The 14889-nt window shown below is 41.4% G+C and overlaps 4 protein-coding genes across 4 annotated transcripts; all 4 read right to left on the bottom strand.

The window, feature by feature from the left end:
• Positions 1 to 2828: 2828 nt before the first annotated feature.
• On the bottom strand, positions 2829 to 5189 carry LOC117737283 (protocadherin alpha-8-like). Its single transcript, XM_034543091.1, has one exon. It carries the CDS (start codon positions 5187 to 5189, stop codon positions 2829 to 2831), a length of 2361 nt encoding a protein of 786 aa, XP_034398982.1.
• Positions 5190 to 5670: 481 nt separating this feature from the next.
• Positions 5671 to 8037, bottom strand: LOC117737282 (protocadherin alpha-3-like). Its single transcript, XM_034543090.1, has one exon. It carries the CDS (start codon positions 8035 to 8037, stop codon positions 5671 to 5673), a length of 2367 nt encoding a protein of 788 aa, XP_034398981.1.
• Positions 8038 to 8401: 364 nt separating this feature from the next.
• On the bottom strand, positions 8402 to 11372 carry LOC117737958 (protocadherin alpha-8-like). The gene is made up of 2 exons (XM_034544214.1): positions 9015 to 11372; positions 8402 to 8413 (listed from the first exon to the last, which is right to left on the bottom strand). The coding sequence occupies exons 1-2, from the start codon at positions 11370 to 11372 to the stop codon at positions 8402 to 8404; spliced, it is 2370 nt and encodes a 789-aa protein (XP_034400105.1).
• Positions 11373 to 12197: 825 nt separating this feature from the next.
• LOC117737957 (protocadherin alpha-8-like) lies at positions 12198 to 14567 on the bottom strand. Its single transcript, XM_034544213.1, has one exon. The coding sequence runs from the start codon at positions 14565 to 14567 to the stop codon at positions 12198 to 12200; it is 2370 nt and encodes a 789-aa protein (XP_034400104.1).
• Between the last annotated feature and the right edge of the window lie 322 nt (positions 14568 to 14889).

Here is a 14889-nt window from a genome sequence, read left to right as displayed (position 1 = left end):
AATGCAGAAGAGCAGCCACATAATATAGAGCCATTTATCTCAAGCTGCTGACAGTACAGTACACAGTCTTGCTGTAACAAGCTGTGTCTCCTCCTTCACTGACATTTAGCTTGTTCCCTTGCCCTCTCACCCTCTCACCCTCTGACACGTGAATACGGTTTAATGAGGGAAATGTTCTCACCCAGTTAACAAAGACAACATACACACAAAACACAAGGGTCATTGCACTGTGAAGGATTTTCAGTGCAGACACTCGGCATGCAATCACAACTGCACAGATCTGTTCAGCCAGCCAGGCAGAGAGAGAGAGCTGCTGGAGCAAGCAGCCACACCCCCGCCAAAGAGAGCATGCAGGACGGAAATGTAAGAATATAGGAGAGACATTAATATTTAATTTATAGGCTCTCGTTGTACAGTAATGTTTGAAATCAAAATCAAGATCACCACAACGCACGTGCATAATCAAACATTGTGTGTTGATTCATCCGACCAGGGCACGTCCCCTTGTGCTTGTGTTCTGAATGCAGCTCATACTTGTCCTTCATCTACTCTTCTCTAAGCTGCCTGTTTCTCCTAGAAATGCCATGGAAAAGTAACCAGCTCACTGTGTGACACCCAATGTGATCCAGCGACATCACTCTGCACTTTTTTAGCTTTAATGAGATGCACTCATTTTTAATCGCATCAATAAATCTTTTCTGGGCATCTGCTGTCCAGGCACAGCTTAGCACTGCTACTGTATTGCAAAACACATGATGCCTCACACATTTTAATCTCACACACAAACAAGTGCACATGAAATATGCACACATACGCACAGACTAGTAGGGCACTGAATATAACTGGACAGAGGAAGCGCAGAGAAAGTGTGTTCAGAAGCCGAGCTGCAGCCTTACACTGAATCTGATATGATGCTTTCCTTCTTGCATTCACACTGCTTCCAGATTTATTTCACGTGCTGCTTAGTGGGTCAAAGTATTCCGTTAGGTTTCAACAAAGACACATTTAATGACAGGTACAAATACATGTTTTTTTCTGGAAATTATTTCTAGGGAGGAAATCTAAGGTTCACCCAGTTGTTTGAGAGAAAAGATGATCTCCATACTGTACAATATCTAATTAGAAGCTCAACTATTCTCAGCCTTCGTTATTGCTTTGATATCTGCACCATCTGTTGCCTGATTTACAAAGGAGATTTCACTGACACAATCCATGTGTTTCCATCTTAATACACCCATTTTCATTAAATAGTGTGAGATGTCTATAGATGAGCCGTACAAAAGCGACTTCCCCTCCCCCCTCCTCTGCTGCGCTCTCCACCCCTCCCTCCCTCTTCCGCTGCTGTTGCTAAGACAGCTGAGCACATGCTAGTCTGTGGAAACCAGTAGACATAGAGGTGGATCTCCTTGTGTGTTGCTATGGGCAACACACAGTGTTCGAGAATCAGCCTAGAAGCCTAGCATGCACACACGTGATAAAATATGACCTATTTCTTTACTGAATCAAAAGGGATCAGTTGCACAGAAGCTGGTGTGTATCATAATAATAATTATATATACATAAACTGTGGAGACATACATTATCTTACATTGCTGTCTAGCATTGCTCCAAAGCACAACAAGCCAATCAAATGAAAATAGTAAAATTATACTGCTTGCTGCTTTGCGGTCCTGTAATGAGTGAAGATCCCTGCTGAAGCAAAGAGCCTCAGCCCCACCTGACTGGCTGTACATTGTGATTCACTGCACACCAGCCACAGGCCCCCTCTCTTCCCCTCTCTCTGCCATAGCTGCAGCCATTCATGGACCACTGAATCACCTCAACTACATCAGCAAGCACAGACCTCAAGTAACTCTGTTTGCCACTCCGTCACTCCCTTTACACACACGCAAGAACCCTAAGGCACACGGAGGGAAAACAACCACAAATATGTGTAAAAGCATGTAAAACACTGACCACAATTTCTCTCTCTTTCTTACATTATATGAATATCAATGTACTGAAAGAACATCTGATGCAGTGGCTCCAATGATGCAGTTTTTCGGAAAACCTTCAGAACTAGTTAAAGAAACAATTTTTATTGTTTGCAAATGAGACTTCTGATGTTTTAAGCTAACACTAAGGGCAAGTGGTTACTGGAATAAACTGAACAACTATGAACTGAACTAAACCGTTACCTATTTCACATGCATTAATGTTTTCCAGCCAGTTTATAAAATACTACGACACAGCTAAGCACAGTCTGAAATAGACCCATTACAGTTTAAAATTCTAGTCAAAGTTTGTCAACGCACTGAATACAAAGTTATCAACGGCCTGAAAAAAGTCAGATGTGATATACAAGCACAGTCCAGAGGCTTTCATTTTCTTAGGGGAAAAAGGAAGGAGTTTTCTTTGGTTCTCTTGTTTTAGAAAGCAACTGTGTCTTCAGTACAACAAGAAAGCGTCCACTGCTATTTAAAGACACAACTTCTTATCATTCTAATTTACATAGCATATTAATTTCACTACAGGGACAACACAGCATTCAGATATAAAGACAGCATACTAATGGCAGTCAAGTGTGTTATTTAGTAATCTGTTAAAGTCTAAGCTGTGTGAGAACCAACCATACAACCATTTGTAAACCAACAACTCAACTTAACAGTTACACAACGCACAACCTCCTCATTTCTCTCACAGATACATTTTATGTCTGTGGTCCATTTAACATTCATCTGTTCTGAATATGTGGTGAGATTCAGTACTTTTGGCACACTGTAATAATTAGGTTTTACATCTCACCGATCACCAGCATTCATACCAGAACTGCCTTGAGATGAAGTGATCTATCTTACCTCTCCAGATGTATGTCTCCTGTCAGGGAGCACAAGTGTGTTTGCGTGGCTGCCCGGGACTATAGTAGATCCTATACTCATTCTGGGTCCAACTAACATGTAGCGTTTCTCTCCAGATCTGTACTGGATGCTGTGACACAGGGTCCCGTCATAATTAGTCTCTTGTAGATATTTAGAAGTGTAGTCTGTGGATTTAGAGCACTGCATTGCAATCAGCACGATGATACTGATGAGAAAAAGAGTTGAAACTGAGCCCAAAGTTATCATCAGGTAAAAAGTCACATTGTTATCCTCCTCATCCTTTGTTGCACTTTTAACATCAGAAGCAGCAAAAGCCTCTTTGGGCTCCACAACTTTGACAACCACAGTCGCTGTTGCTGAGAGTGACACGTTCCCATTGTCTTTCACCAGTATGACCAGTTTATGCTCCGCCTCGTCTGTCTCTGTGAATGAGCGAAGTGTTCTGATCTGACCTGTATAGCGGTCCAACCCAAAGAGACTGTGGTCAGTAATTTCCTGCAGTGAAAACAGCAGCCAGCCGTTATATCCTATATCAGCGTCATAGGCTCTGACTTTAGTCACCAAGTGTCCTGCGTTCACATTGCGGGGAACCTCCTCCACACCTTCAGCAGAACCGTTCGAGCTGACTGGATACAGGATGACTGGAGCGTTGTCGTTCTGATCCAGAATGAACACGTTCACTGTGACGTTGCTGCTTAGTGACGGAGTTCCAGAATCTGAGGCGACAACTTGGAACTGGAATGTTTTCAGACTTTCAAAGTCAAAACTTCTTAGAGCCAAAATCTCTCCACTTTCTGAGTTTATGTTAAGAAATGATGTCATTTTTTTGTTTTCATTCCCATTTCTCACAATGTTGTATGATATAAGGTTATTGTCACCCTCATCACAATCGTAAGCACTCACTGAAAATAAAGAGGCTCCTGCAACGTTGTTCTCAATAACATAAAAAGTATACGGATTTGTTGAAAACTCTGGACTGTTATCATTCACGTCTGATACAGTGACACTAATTGTCCTGTGAGATGACAATGGTTGTTCACCAGCATCTTTACCAGTTATTGTAACATCATACTTGGACTGATGCTCTCTATCCAGCAGAGATTTGGTGACTATAGAGTACATATTGTCTTGTAGAGATGGTGTTAATGTAAAAGGGACATCCTCACTGATATAACAGATCACCTTTCCATTCAAACCTGAATCATTATCATTCAAACTTATCAACGCTACTGTCGTTCCAGGTTTGGAGTCCTCGGGAATTGCACTTGAAAAGGATGTCACCTCAATCTCAGGTGTGTTGTCATTCAGGTCCACAATAGTAATTACAACACTTTTTTCTGTTGCTAAGGGGACTGGTCCTTTATCAGAAGCTTTAATGTTAATTTCATACCTGTCTTTTGCTTCAAAATCTATCAGTCCTTTAACTATAATTTCACCAGTATTAGTGTCCACTTCAAAAAGTTTACGTAATTTATTATTTACATTATTGCCGAATGAATAGACCACCTCCCCGTTTAAGCCATCATCTAAATCAGTGGCGTTTACTTGCATGATAGTTGTGCCAATGGGAGCATTTTCATTCAGCACTGCAACATATGAGTCTTTGTCAAAAACCGGCATATTGTCATTTACATCCAACACATGAACGATGATTCTCAGGGTTCCTGACCTAGCAGGCTTTCCTCCATCAATGGCGGTCAGCAGTAACCTGTGACTTCTTGCAGTTTCTTTATCCAGCGGTTTATGCAAATACAAAACAGGAATTTTCCCATCATCTCCACTATCTTTAACCTCCAGGCGAAAATGGTCATTTTGACTGAGCTTATACAATTGGATAGAATACGTGTCACTGTCTGGATCTTGGGCACCTTGTAGTTGAAATCGCGCCCCAGGTAAAGCAGACTCGGATATCTCTAAATGCGTCTCGTTTTCAGAGAAGGTGGGGGAGTGGTCGTTCACGTCCAAAACCTCAATAGCGACGTAATGCACCTCTAACGGATTCTCCAACACGGTCTTTATGTTGATGATGCAGGTGCTGATCCGTTCACATACTTCTTCTCTGTCAATATTTCGGGACACATGTAAGATGCCATTATTGTTCAGTTGGAACAAGGGTTCGGTCGATCCGGAAACGATGCGAAATCCTCTAGCATTCAAAGCACTGGTATCCAGCCCAAAATCTTTAGCGATATTCCCAACAACAGCACCCACCGTCAGATCCTCGGGAATCGAGTATCGTAGCTGTGCCGAAGTGATATTAAAAGTAAGAATCAAACAAAGAATGAGAAGGACCGGGCGCTCCAAGCACGCGCTGCATCCTCGTCGTGCCATATTGGTTTAAAAAAAACAACAAAAAAACGAAGGTTGTAAATATCAAAATGTGAATCTACACAGGAACGCACATTTTTAACAAACAAGGTTCCCAATATTCGACTGGTTGGTGAACGACACAAATATGTGATAACCGTTGCCCTCACGCACAAGTGTATCTGACGCGAAATAGCTCGGTACTGCTGACGTAGAGGATGTTAAACCGAGAGTCGTTCACGTTCACAAGCAGTGACACCATGCGAGCTGACCTGACAATGCAAACACATTTGAAAAATAAACATATTTTACGTCTGCGATGTCTTTTGCCTGCTGAAAATGAGAGCATAAAAGAGAAGAAAAAAGTGCACTCCATACAGTTATAAACTTGACGGAATGGACCGATACTTTCACGTGATGTTGATCATTACAACTTATACTTTTAATAATAGATAATGACGAACATGTGCAATTCATCCATAAATCCATGAATCGGAAATAGCAATTAGCTTACCTCTCCAGATGTATGTCTCCTGTCAGGGAGCACGAGTGTGTTCGCGTGGCTGCCCGGGACTATAGTAGATCCTATACTCATTCTGGGTCCAACTAACATGTAGCGTTTCTCTCCAGATCTGTACTGGATGCTGTGACACAGGGTCCCGTCATAATTAGTCTCTTGTAGATATTTAGAAGTGTAGTCTGTGGATTTAGAGCACTGCATTGCAATCAGCACGATGATACTGATGAGAAAAAGAGTTGAAACTGAGCCCAAAGTTATCATCAGGTAAAAAGTCACATTATTATCCTCCTCATCCTTTGTTGCACTTTTAACATCAGAAGCAGCAAAAGCCTCTTTGGGCTCCACAACTTTGACAACCACAGTCGCTGTTGCTGAGAGTGACACGTTCCCATTGTCTTTCACCAGTATGACCAGTTTATGCTCCGCCTCGTCTGTCTCTGTGAATGAGCGAAGTGTTCTGATCTGTCCTGTATAGCGGTCCAACCCAAAGAGACTGTGGTCAGTAACTTCCTGCAGTGAAAACAGCAGCCAGCCGTTATATCCTATATCAGCGTCATAGGCTCTGACTTTAGTCACCAAGTGTCCTGCGTTCACATTGCGGGGAACCTCCTCCACACCTTCAGCAGAACCGTTCGAGCTGACTGGATACAGGATGACTGGAGCGTTGTCGTTCTGATCCAGAATGAACACGTTCACTGTGACGTTGCTGCTTAGTGGTGGAGTTCCAGAATCTGAGGCGACAACTTGGAAATGGAACGTTTTCAGGGTTTCAAAGTCAAAACTTTTTAGAGCCAAAATATCTCCACTTTCAGTGTTGATATTTAAAAACAGACCGACATTATTTCCACTGCTAGCCCTCGGAATGTGATATGAAATATGCGCATTATCACTATCATCAAGGTCAGACGCTCTAACTGAAAAAACGGGTGCTACTAGGTCATTGTTTTCAGTAATATAGAACGTGTATGGGCTCAGTGAAAACTGTGGTCTGTTATCGTTCACGTCTGATACAACAACACGTATTGTCTTTTCCGATGAGAGCGATGGTTCACCCGTGTCCTTTGCAACAATTGTAATTTCATATAAATACGTTTCTTCTCTGTCTAGTCGTGATTCGGTCACTAACGCGTACATATTATCTTGCAAGGATGGAGATACAGCGAAAGGAACGTCCTCACGTATAAAGCAGGAAACCTGACCATTGGGGCCAGAATCCAAATCATTAACACTGATTAAAGCTACAGTTGTTCCAATTTTAGAATCTTCGCTAACTGATTTGGAAAATGAAGTGACTTCAATCTCTGGGGGATTATCGTTAAGGTCGATAACCTTTATTATCACCGTTTTGTATGTGGACATAGGGATAGTTCCCTTATCTGAAGCTTGTATATCAATTTCATAGCTTTCATTTTCTTCAAAATCCATCACACCGGTCACATTAATTTTGCCCGTCACTGGGTTTATGCTAAACAGTTTTTGTAAATGTATTTCCACTTCTTTACCAAATGAGTAAACAATTTCACTGTTCGCGCCCTCATCCAAATCAGTAGCATTAACCTGAATAACTAAGGTACCAGGGGCTGCGTTTTCTTTTAAGATAGCAGAATATACATCTTTTGTAAAAACGGGTGAATTGTCATTAACATCAAGCACCTCAATTAGTATTTCTATTGTTCCAGACCTCGCCGGCTTCCCACCGTCAATAGCAGTGAGCAGAAGCCTGTGCTCTCTCAAAGCCTCTCTGTCTAACTGCTTCTTTAATATCAGAAAGGGCATCTTACGGTCTTCGCCCCGCTCCTTAACTTCCAAACGAAAGTGGTCATTGTGGCTGAGTGTATAATGCTGAACAGTAAACTGACCACCATCAGGGTCGCGTGCAGGTTGGAGCTGGAATCGTGCTCCCGGTAACGTTGATTCAAATATCTCCAGTCGCTTCTCTTTCTCCGAAAAGACAGGGGAGTGGTCGTTTACATCCAGCACCTCTATGGCCACGTAATGGATTTCCAGAGGATTTTCGAGCACGGTTTTAAGGTTAATTATGCACGCGTTGCTTCGTTCACAGATCTCTTCCCTGTCCACTTTCCTACTGACATACAGGACACCGTCGTCCTTATTCAAACGAAAAAGAGGTTCCGTTGAACTGCCAACAATACGATATGCTCTATCTTTCAGCGTAACCTTATCAATTCCTAAGTCTTTTGCAATGTTTCCAACAACACTTCCTTCTTTCATCTCTTCGGAAATGGAATATCTGATCTGAGCCGAAGCTTCGCTCCAAAACGTTACGAAAGCCAACATGTAGGCGACACATCGCCATCGTTCAATCCACGCTATGCGTCCGCTTTGTTCCATAATGTACATACAAAAATAAATAATTCCGAGATCTGTAATTGCGTGGTCAAGAAATGTAATCAGCCTTATTCCTTTGCAAAACGCGTTCCATCGCCAATACAGTCAGTGGAATAAAACAGAGCTAGTTTTGTGTTGAAGCCTTGACACGTAATGCAAAAACACAGGATTGGACCTAACGGTGATGACGAAAAGCTCTTGGCACATACTTTGCAAATTTTACCGACACCATGCGATCCAAAACGTTATTGCAACACTCTTCGATAATAAAATATAACGACAAAAGTTCATATAACGAAAACTCTACAGGCAAAAGAGACACACAGCTTGTTCATACACGAGGACAGCTTTGCAAAAGTTAATGTACTTAAGCAATGGCCTAATAAAGTTACACTTCAAAAAGAGATTATTTCGAAAAATGTACACTACTAAATCCTTATATCCGTGACATGTACAGAAAATAAAAAGACAACAACAACAACAAAAATACTTCAGCACTACGGACAGTGACAGTTCCTTCTGCAATCTGAGGTGTCGGGATAGACATTATTGAAAAAACCTTAACTTCCGAAACAGTAAGAAGACAGCAACTGTAAAAAATATAACTTGATGTATAAACACAAAAAAAGCCAGGATATATTTTCTAAAATACATTTGACTTTTAAGTTCGTTAAAGGCTCTAAAATGTTAAAAACATTAATGCCTGAGATGAAGGCGGGTAAACTCTGTGATACAAATCGCACAAACATTGTACGCTTTACGGAATTAAAATGCAATTAAGTGACAGTTGATACCATTTATAGAAGGGAAATCCTTGAGGGCAGAGTCCATTTATTGAAGTACAAGTGTTCCTGTACTAAATGATCCAATGTACTTTGATGTTAGCCTGGGTGGCTGTATTCAGATACGACATTATTGCATTTCGTATTCAAATGAAAAGACAGGTAGTTCAATTATGGTTAATATTATATGTATCTTACCTCTCCCGATGTATGTCTCCTGTCAGGGAGCACGAGTGTGTTCGCGTGGCTGCCCGGGACTATAGTAGATCCTATACTCATTCTGGGTCCAACTAACATGTAGCGTTTCTCTCCAGATCTGTACTGGATGCTGTGACACAGGGTCCCGTCATAATTAGTCTCTTGTAGATATTTAGAAGTGTAGTCTGTGGATTTAGAGCACTGCATTGCAATCAGCACGATGATACTGATGAGAAAAAGAGTTGAAACTGAGCCCAAAGTTATCATCAGGTAAAAAATCACATTGTTATCCTCCTCATCCTTTGTTGCACTTTTAACATCAGAGGCAGCAAAAGCCTCTTTGGGCTCCACAACTTTGACAACCACAGTCGCTGTTGCTGAGAGTGACACGTTCCCATTGTCTTTCACCAGTATGACCAGTTTATGCTCCGCCTCGTCTGTCTCTGTGAATGAGCGAAGTGTTCTGATCTGTCCTGTATAGCGGTCCAACCCAAAGAGACTGTGGTCAGTAACTTCCTGCAGTGAAAACAGCAGCCAGCCGTTATATCCGATATCAGCGTCATAGGCTCTGACTTTAGTCACCAAGTGTCCTGCGTTCACATTGCGGGGAACCTCCTCCACACCTTCAGCAGAACCGTTCGAGCTGACTGGATACAGGATGACTGGAGCGTTGTCGTTCTGATCCAGAATGAACACGTTCACTGTGACGTTGCTGCTTAGTGACGGAGTTCCAGAATCTGAGGCGACAACTTGGAACTGGAACGTTTTCAGGGTTTCAAAGTCAAAACTTTTTAAAGCCAAAATATCTCCACTTTCTGTATTAATGTTGAGAAATGAAGTTACTTTATTATCTTTGTTTCCATCTCTGAGAATATGATAGGATATTAGAGCATTCTCAGTCTCATCGCGGTCAAAAGCTTTAACAGAAAACACAGAGGCTCCTGGCTCATTAGCTTCAGTGACATAGAAAGTATAAGGACTCAGTGAAAACTCTGGACGGTTGTCATTCACATCTGACACCACAACACTTATTGTCTTTGCAGATGATAATGAAGGCTGGCCAGCGTCTTTCGCAATAATCGTGACATCATACTTTGACCGTCTCTCTCTGTCCAGAGGCGATTTGGTGACTAATGAATACATTTTGTCTTGTAAAGATGGTGATAAAGCAAAAGGAACATCCTCACCTATGGAGCAAATAACTTTTCCATTGAGACCAGAGTCCAAGTCATGTACACTAATGAGGGCAACTGTAGTTCCAGTTCTGGAATCTTCAGGGATGGAGTTTGAAAATGAGGTCACTTCAATCTCAGGTGCGTTATCATTAATGTCAACTATCTGGATAATGACGCTTTTCTCCGTAGTTAGCGGAGCAAGACCTTTATCTGAGGCTTCAATTTCAATTTCGTACTTGTCCTTTTCTTCATAATCTATCAGAGCTTTAACAATTATCTCGCCTGTTGATGTATTTATATCAAAAAGCTTAAATAATGTATTACTCACACTGTTACCAAATGAGTAATACACTTCCCCATTTTGACCTTCATCCAAATCAGTTGCATTTACCTGTACAACTGTTGTGCCTATTGGAGCGTTTTCAGAGAGCGTAACCGAGTAAATATCCTTTGAGAAAACAGGTGTGTTATCATTTACATCCAAAACGTTTACGACAATATTCATACTTCCATTTTTCGGAGGTTTACCTCCATCCAGTGCTGTTAGCTCTAATGAGTTACTTCTTGCTGCTTCCCTATCCAAAGATTTCTGCAAAACCAATATTGGTATTTTACCATCTTTTCCTTTATCCCTGACTTCCAAACGGAAATAATCGTTGTGGCTGAGTTTATATTGCTGCACAGAGAAATGACCGCTGTCTAGATCCCGCGAGGGTTTCAGCTGAAATCGCGCTCCGGGCAACACGGACTCAGAGATTTCCAAATGTTTCTCTTTCTCCGGGAAACTGGGAGAATGGTCATTTATATCCAGCACCTCCACTACAACATAATGTACCTCCAGAGGGTTTTCTAGCACGGTTTTTAGATTAATTAAACACTTACTGCTCTGCGCGCACACCTCTTCTCTGTCAATATTTCGGCTCACATACAGGACACCATCGTTCTGATTTACATGGAAAAGATGATCGGCATTACTAGAAACAATACGATACTTCCTGTCTCTCAGTGTGCTTTTATCCAATCCCAGATCATTTGCTACATTTCCAACCACAGTTCCTTCGTTAACTTCCTCAGAGATGGAATATCGTATTTGCGCAGAAGCTCCGCTCCACAAAAGCACCGCAACCACGCAGCCGACCAAATATCCTCTCCCTTTTCGTCTCTCGTATCTTCTTTGTTCCATGGTTGTACCCGAAAACATGCGTTAAAATCACTGGATCCAATCCGTCAATGTCTGAAAATATTCATTGTCTTCTTACAAAGACAGACATGAGAGAAGTATTTCCAAAGGCAAGCGTCAACTGATAAACAATTGTGTTAATTTCTGACTGAAGAATCCATCAAGAGGCGGAACCAAAGTGCGCAGAGTTTGAACATGCAATGCCGACTTTTACATTACACTGACACCATGCGATCAACAATCTCACTACACAATATCCAAAGCCAGCACCTTAGTTTAAGGATTGGTATTATTTATATTAATTATATGAAATAATGCACCATGGGCACTGGCTTAATCAGGGATCAAAGTTGCCAAGATAAAGTAAAGAGCTGGCAACACATCCAATGCTATACAATTCTAAAGCATATCAAGGCCCCAGGAAGACATGTACGTGCAATAATAATGAATGGTCACCATACAATGAATATTATTATTATAAAAATTATGTTTAAATTAAACAAATAGGAAATTACATTCACTATGAAGCCATCACAAGCTGTCTCTCAATACAACCATGATGACGATATTTCCACTTAACTTGCATCTTAACTGATAGTTGTAATTGCCTCTTCAACTTAACCATGGCTGAATGCATTACTCATCGCATTCAATAAGGACAGTGAACACTTTTCTGCTGTGTCCATTATGAATATCAAAAGTGAACATTTGACAGACATTGTTTGTTGAATATGAACAATAAATTGATCATCAACACATTCCCAAAACACAGTTGTTAGTGCCCAATGCGTCAATGGATGTAGGTATTTGCAAGGGAAAAACAGCTGTCTAAATATGTCTTACCTCTCCAGGTGTCCTCCTGTCAGGGAGCACGAGTGTGTTCGCGTGGCTGCCCGGGACTATAGTAGATCCTATACTCATTCTGGGTCCAACTAACATGTAGCGTTTCTCTCCAGATCTGTACTGGATGCTGTGACACAGGGTCCCGTCATAATTAGTCTCTTGTAGATATTTAGAAGTGTAGTCTGTGGATTTAGAGCACTGCATTGCAATCAGCACGATGATACTGATGAGAAAAAGTGTTGAAACTGAGCCCAAAGTTATCATCAGGTAAAAAGTCACATTATTATCCTCCTCATCCTTTGTTGCACTTTTAACATCAGAAGCAGCAAAAGCCTCTTTGGGTATCACAACTTTGACAACCACAGTCGCTGTTGCTGAGAGTGACACGTTCCCATTGTCTTTCACCAGTATGACCAGTTTATGCTCCGCCTCGTCTGTCTCTGTGAATGAGCGAAGTGTTCTGATCTGTCCTGTATAGCGGTCCAACCCAAAGAGACTGTGGTCAGTAACTTCCTGCAGTGAAAACAGCAGCCAGCCGTTATATCCGATATCAGCGTCATAGGCTCTGACTTTAGTCACCAAGTGTCCTGCGTTCACATTGCGGGGAACCTCCTCCACACCTTCAGCAGAACCGTTCGAGCTGACTGGATACAGGATGACTGGAGCGTTGTCGTTCTGATCCAGAATGAACACGTTCACTGTGACGTTGCTGCTTAGTGACGGAGTTCCAGAATCCGAGGCAACAACTTGGAACTGGAACGTTTTCAGGGTTTCAAAGTCAAAACTTTTTAAAGCCAAAATATCTCCAGTTTCAATATTTATGTTGAGAAATGAAGTTACTTTATTATCTTTGATTCCATCTCTGAGAATATGATAGGATATTAGAGCATTGTCTGTCTCATCACGGTCAAAAGCTTTAACAGAAAACACAGAGGCTCCTGGCTCATTAGCTTCAGTGACATAGAAATTATAAGGACTCAGTGAAAACTCTGGACGGTTGTCATTCACATCTGACACCACAACACTTATTGTCTTTGCAGATGATAATGAAGGCTGGCCAGCGTCTTTCGCAATAATCGTGACATCATACTTTGACCGTCTCTCTCTGTCCAGAGGCGATTTGGTGACTAATGAATACATTTTGTCTTGTAAAGATGGTGATAAAGCAAAAGGAACATCCTCACCTATGGAGCAAATAACTTTTCCATTGAGACCAGAGTCCAAGTCATTTACACTAATGAGGGCAACTGTAGTTCCAGGTCTACAATTTTCAGGAATGGATCTTGAAAATGAGGTCACTTCAATCTCAGGTGCGTTATCATTAATGTCTAATATTTTGATGATGACGCTTTTTTGTGTAGCCAGCGGAGCCAGGCCTTTGTCTGATGCTTGAATTTCAATCTCATAGTTGTTTTTTTCTTCATAATCTATTGAATCTTTAACAATAACTTCACCTGTTGATGGATTTATATCAAAGAGGTATATTAATCTCTGACTCACACTGTTGCTGAATGAATAAACAACTTCTCCGTTTGGTCCATTATCTAAATCCGTTGCATTTACTTCTAAAACTTTTGTTCCTACTGCAGCATTTTCATTCAGCACTACAGAGTAAATGTTTTGAGAGAAAACAGGTGCGTTATCATTGACATCTAAAACATTTACCAAAATATTAATTTCACCATACTTCGGAGGTTTTCCCCCATCCACTGCGGTCAGGACTAATGCATGGCTTCCCGCGGTCTCCCTATCCAAAGACTTTTGAACAATCAATGTAGGTATTTTACCATCTTCTCCTTTATCCTTAACTTCCAAACGAAAGTGGTCATTTGGGCTGAGTTTATACTGCTGAACAGAGAAAAGACCACCGTCTGGATCTTGTGCGGCTTGAAGCGGAATACGTGCTCCAGGTAACACAGACTCTGAAATCTCTAACGTTTTCTCTTTTTCTAAAAACCAAGGAGAATGGTCATTTATATCCACAATTTCCACTCCGACATAGTGCACCTCCAGTGGATTTTCTAGCACAGTTTTGAGATTTATCAAACATATAGTGCTTCTTTCGCAGACCTCTTCTCTGTCAATCTTCTGGCTCACATACAGAATGCCGTCATTCTGATTTACATAAAAAAAGGGTTCCATAGCACTGGAAACAATCCGATACGTCCTCTCCTTCAACCTGCTTTTATCTAATCCCAGGTCCTTAGCTATATTTCCAACCACAGTTCCTTCAATAACTTCCTCAGAGATGGAATATCGTATTTGCGCAGAAGCTCCGCTCCACAAAAGCACCGCAACCACGCAGCCGACCCACCGTCTTCTCGCCCTTCTTGTGTCGCATCCTCTTTGTTCCATGATTAAAAATAACACGTATGGATTTCTCAAGGGATTAAATAACCATGTTGTAAGTAATCCAACACATCCGTGTATGTAAATGATCACCCTGGTGACAAAATGTTAAAAATAATGGTCAATATATGTATAAAGACCACAGCAAGCCGCCACGCGATTTTCTTTTCATCGAACTGAGAGCGCAATAAAGAGGTGGATCCAAAAAGAAGTGACGAGAAGTTAAAGCCGTTATTGTCCATGCACACTGACACCATGCGATGTCATTGCCCACTGCAAGGAACTCAAACTTTCTACAGCCATATTTTATAAAGCACATTGCCAAAGT

This window comes from Cyclopterus lumpus, chromosome 10 (assembly GCF_009769545.1).
Source record: "Cyclopterus lumpus isolate fCycLum1 chromosome 10, fCycLum1.pri, whole genome shotgun sequence".
NCBI classification, from domain to species: Eukaryota; Metazoa; Chordata; class Actinopteri; order Perciformes; family Cyclopteridae; genus Cyclopterus; species Cyclopterus lumpus.
This window is presented reverse-complemented; position numbering and strand designations above follow the sequence as displayed.

Excerpts from the sequence above, each read along its gene's own strand:
- LOC117737283 (XM_034543091.1), bottom strand. The coding sequence starts at position 5,189 with ATGGCACGACGAGGATGCAGCGCGTGCTTGGAGCGCCCGGTCCTTCTC.
- LOC117737282 (XM_034543090.1), bottom strand. The coding sequence starts at position 8,037 with ATGGAACAAAGCGGACGCATAGCGTGGATTGAACGATGGCGATGTGTC.
- LOC117737958 (XM_034544214.1), bottom strand. The coding sequence starts at position 11,372 with ATGGAACAAAGAAGATACGAGAGACGAAAAGGGAGAGGATATTTGGTC.
- LOC117737957 (XM_034544213.1), bottom strand. The coding sequence starts at position 14,567 with ATGGAACAAAGAGGATGCGACACAAGAAGGGCGAGAAGACGGTGGGTC.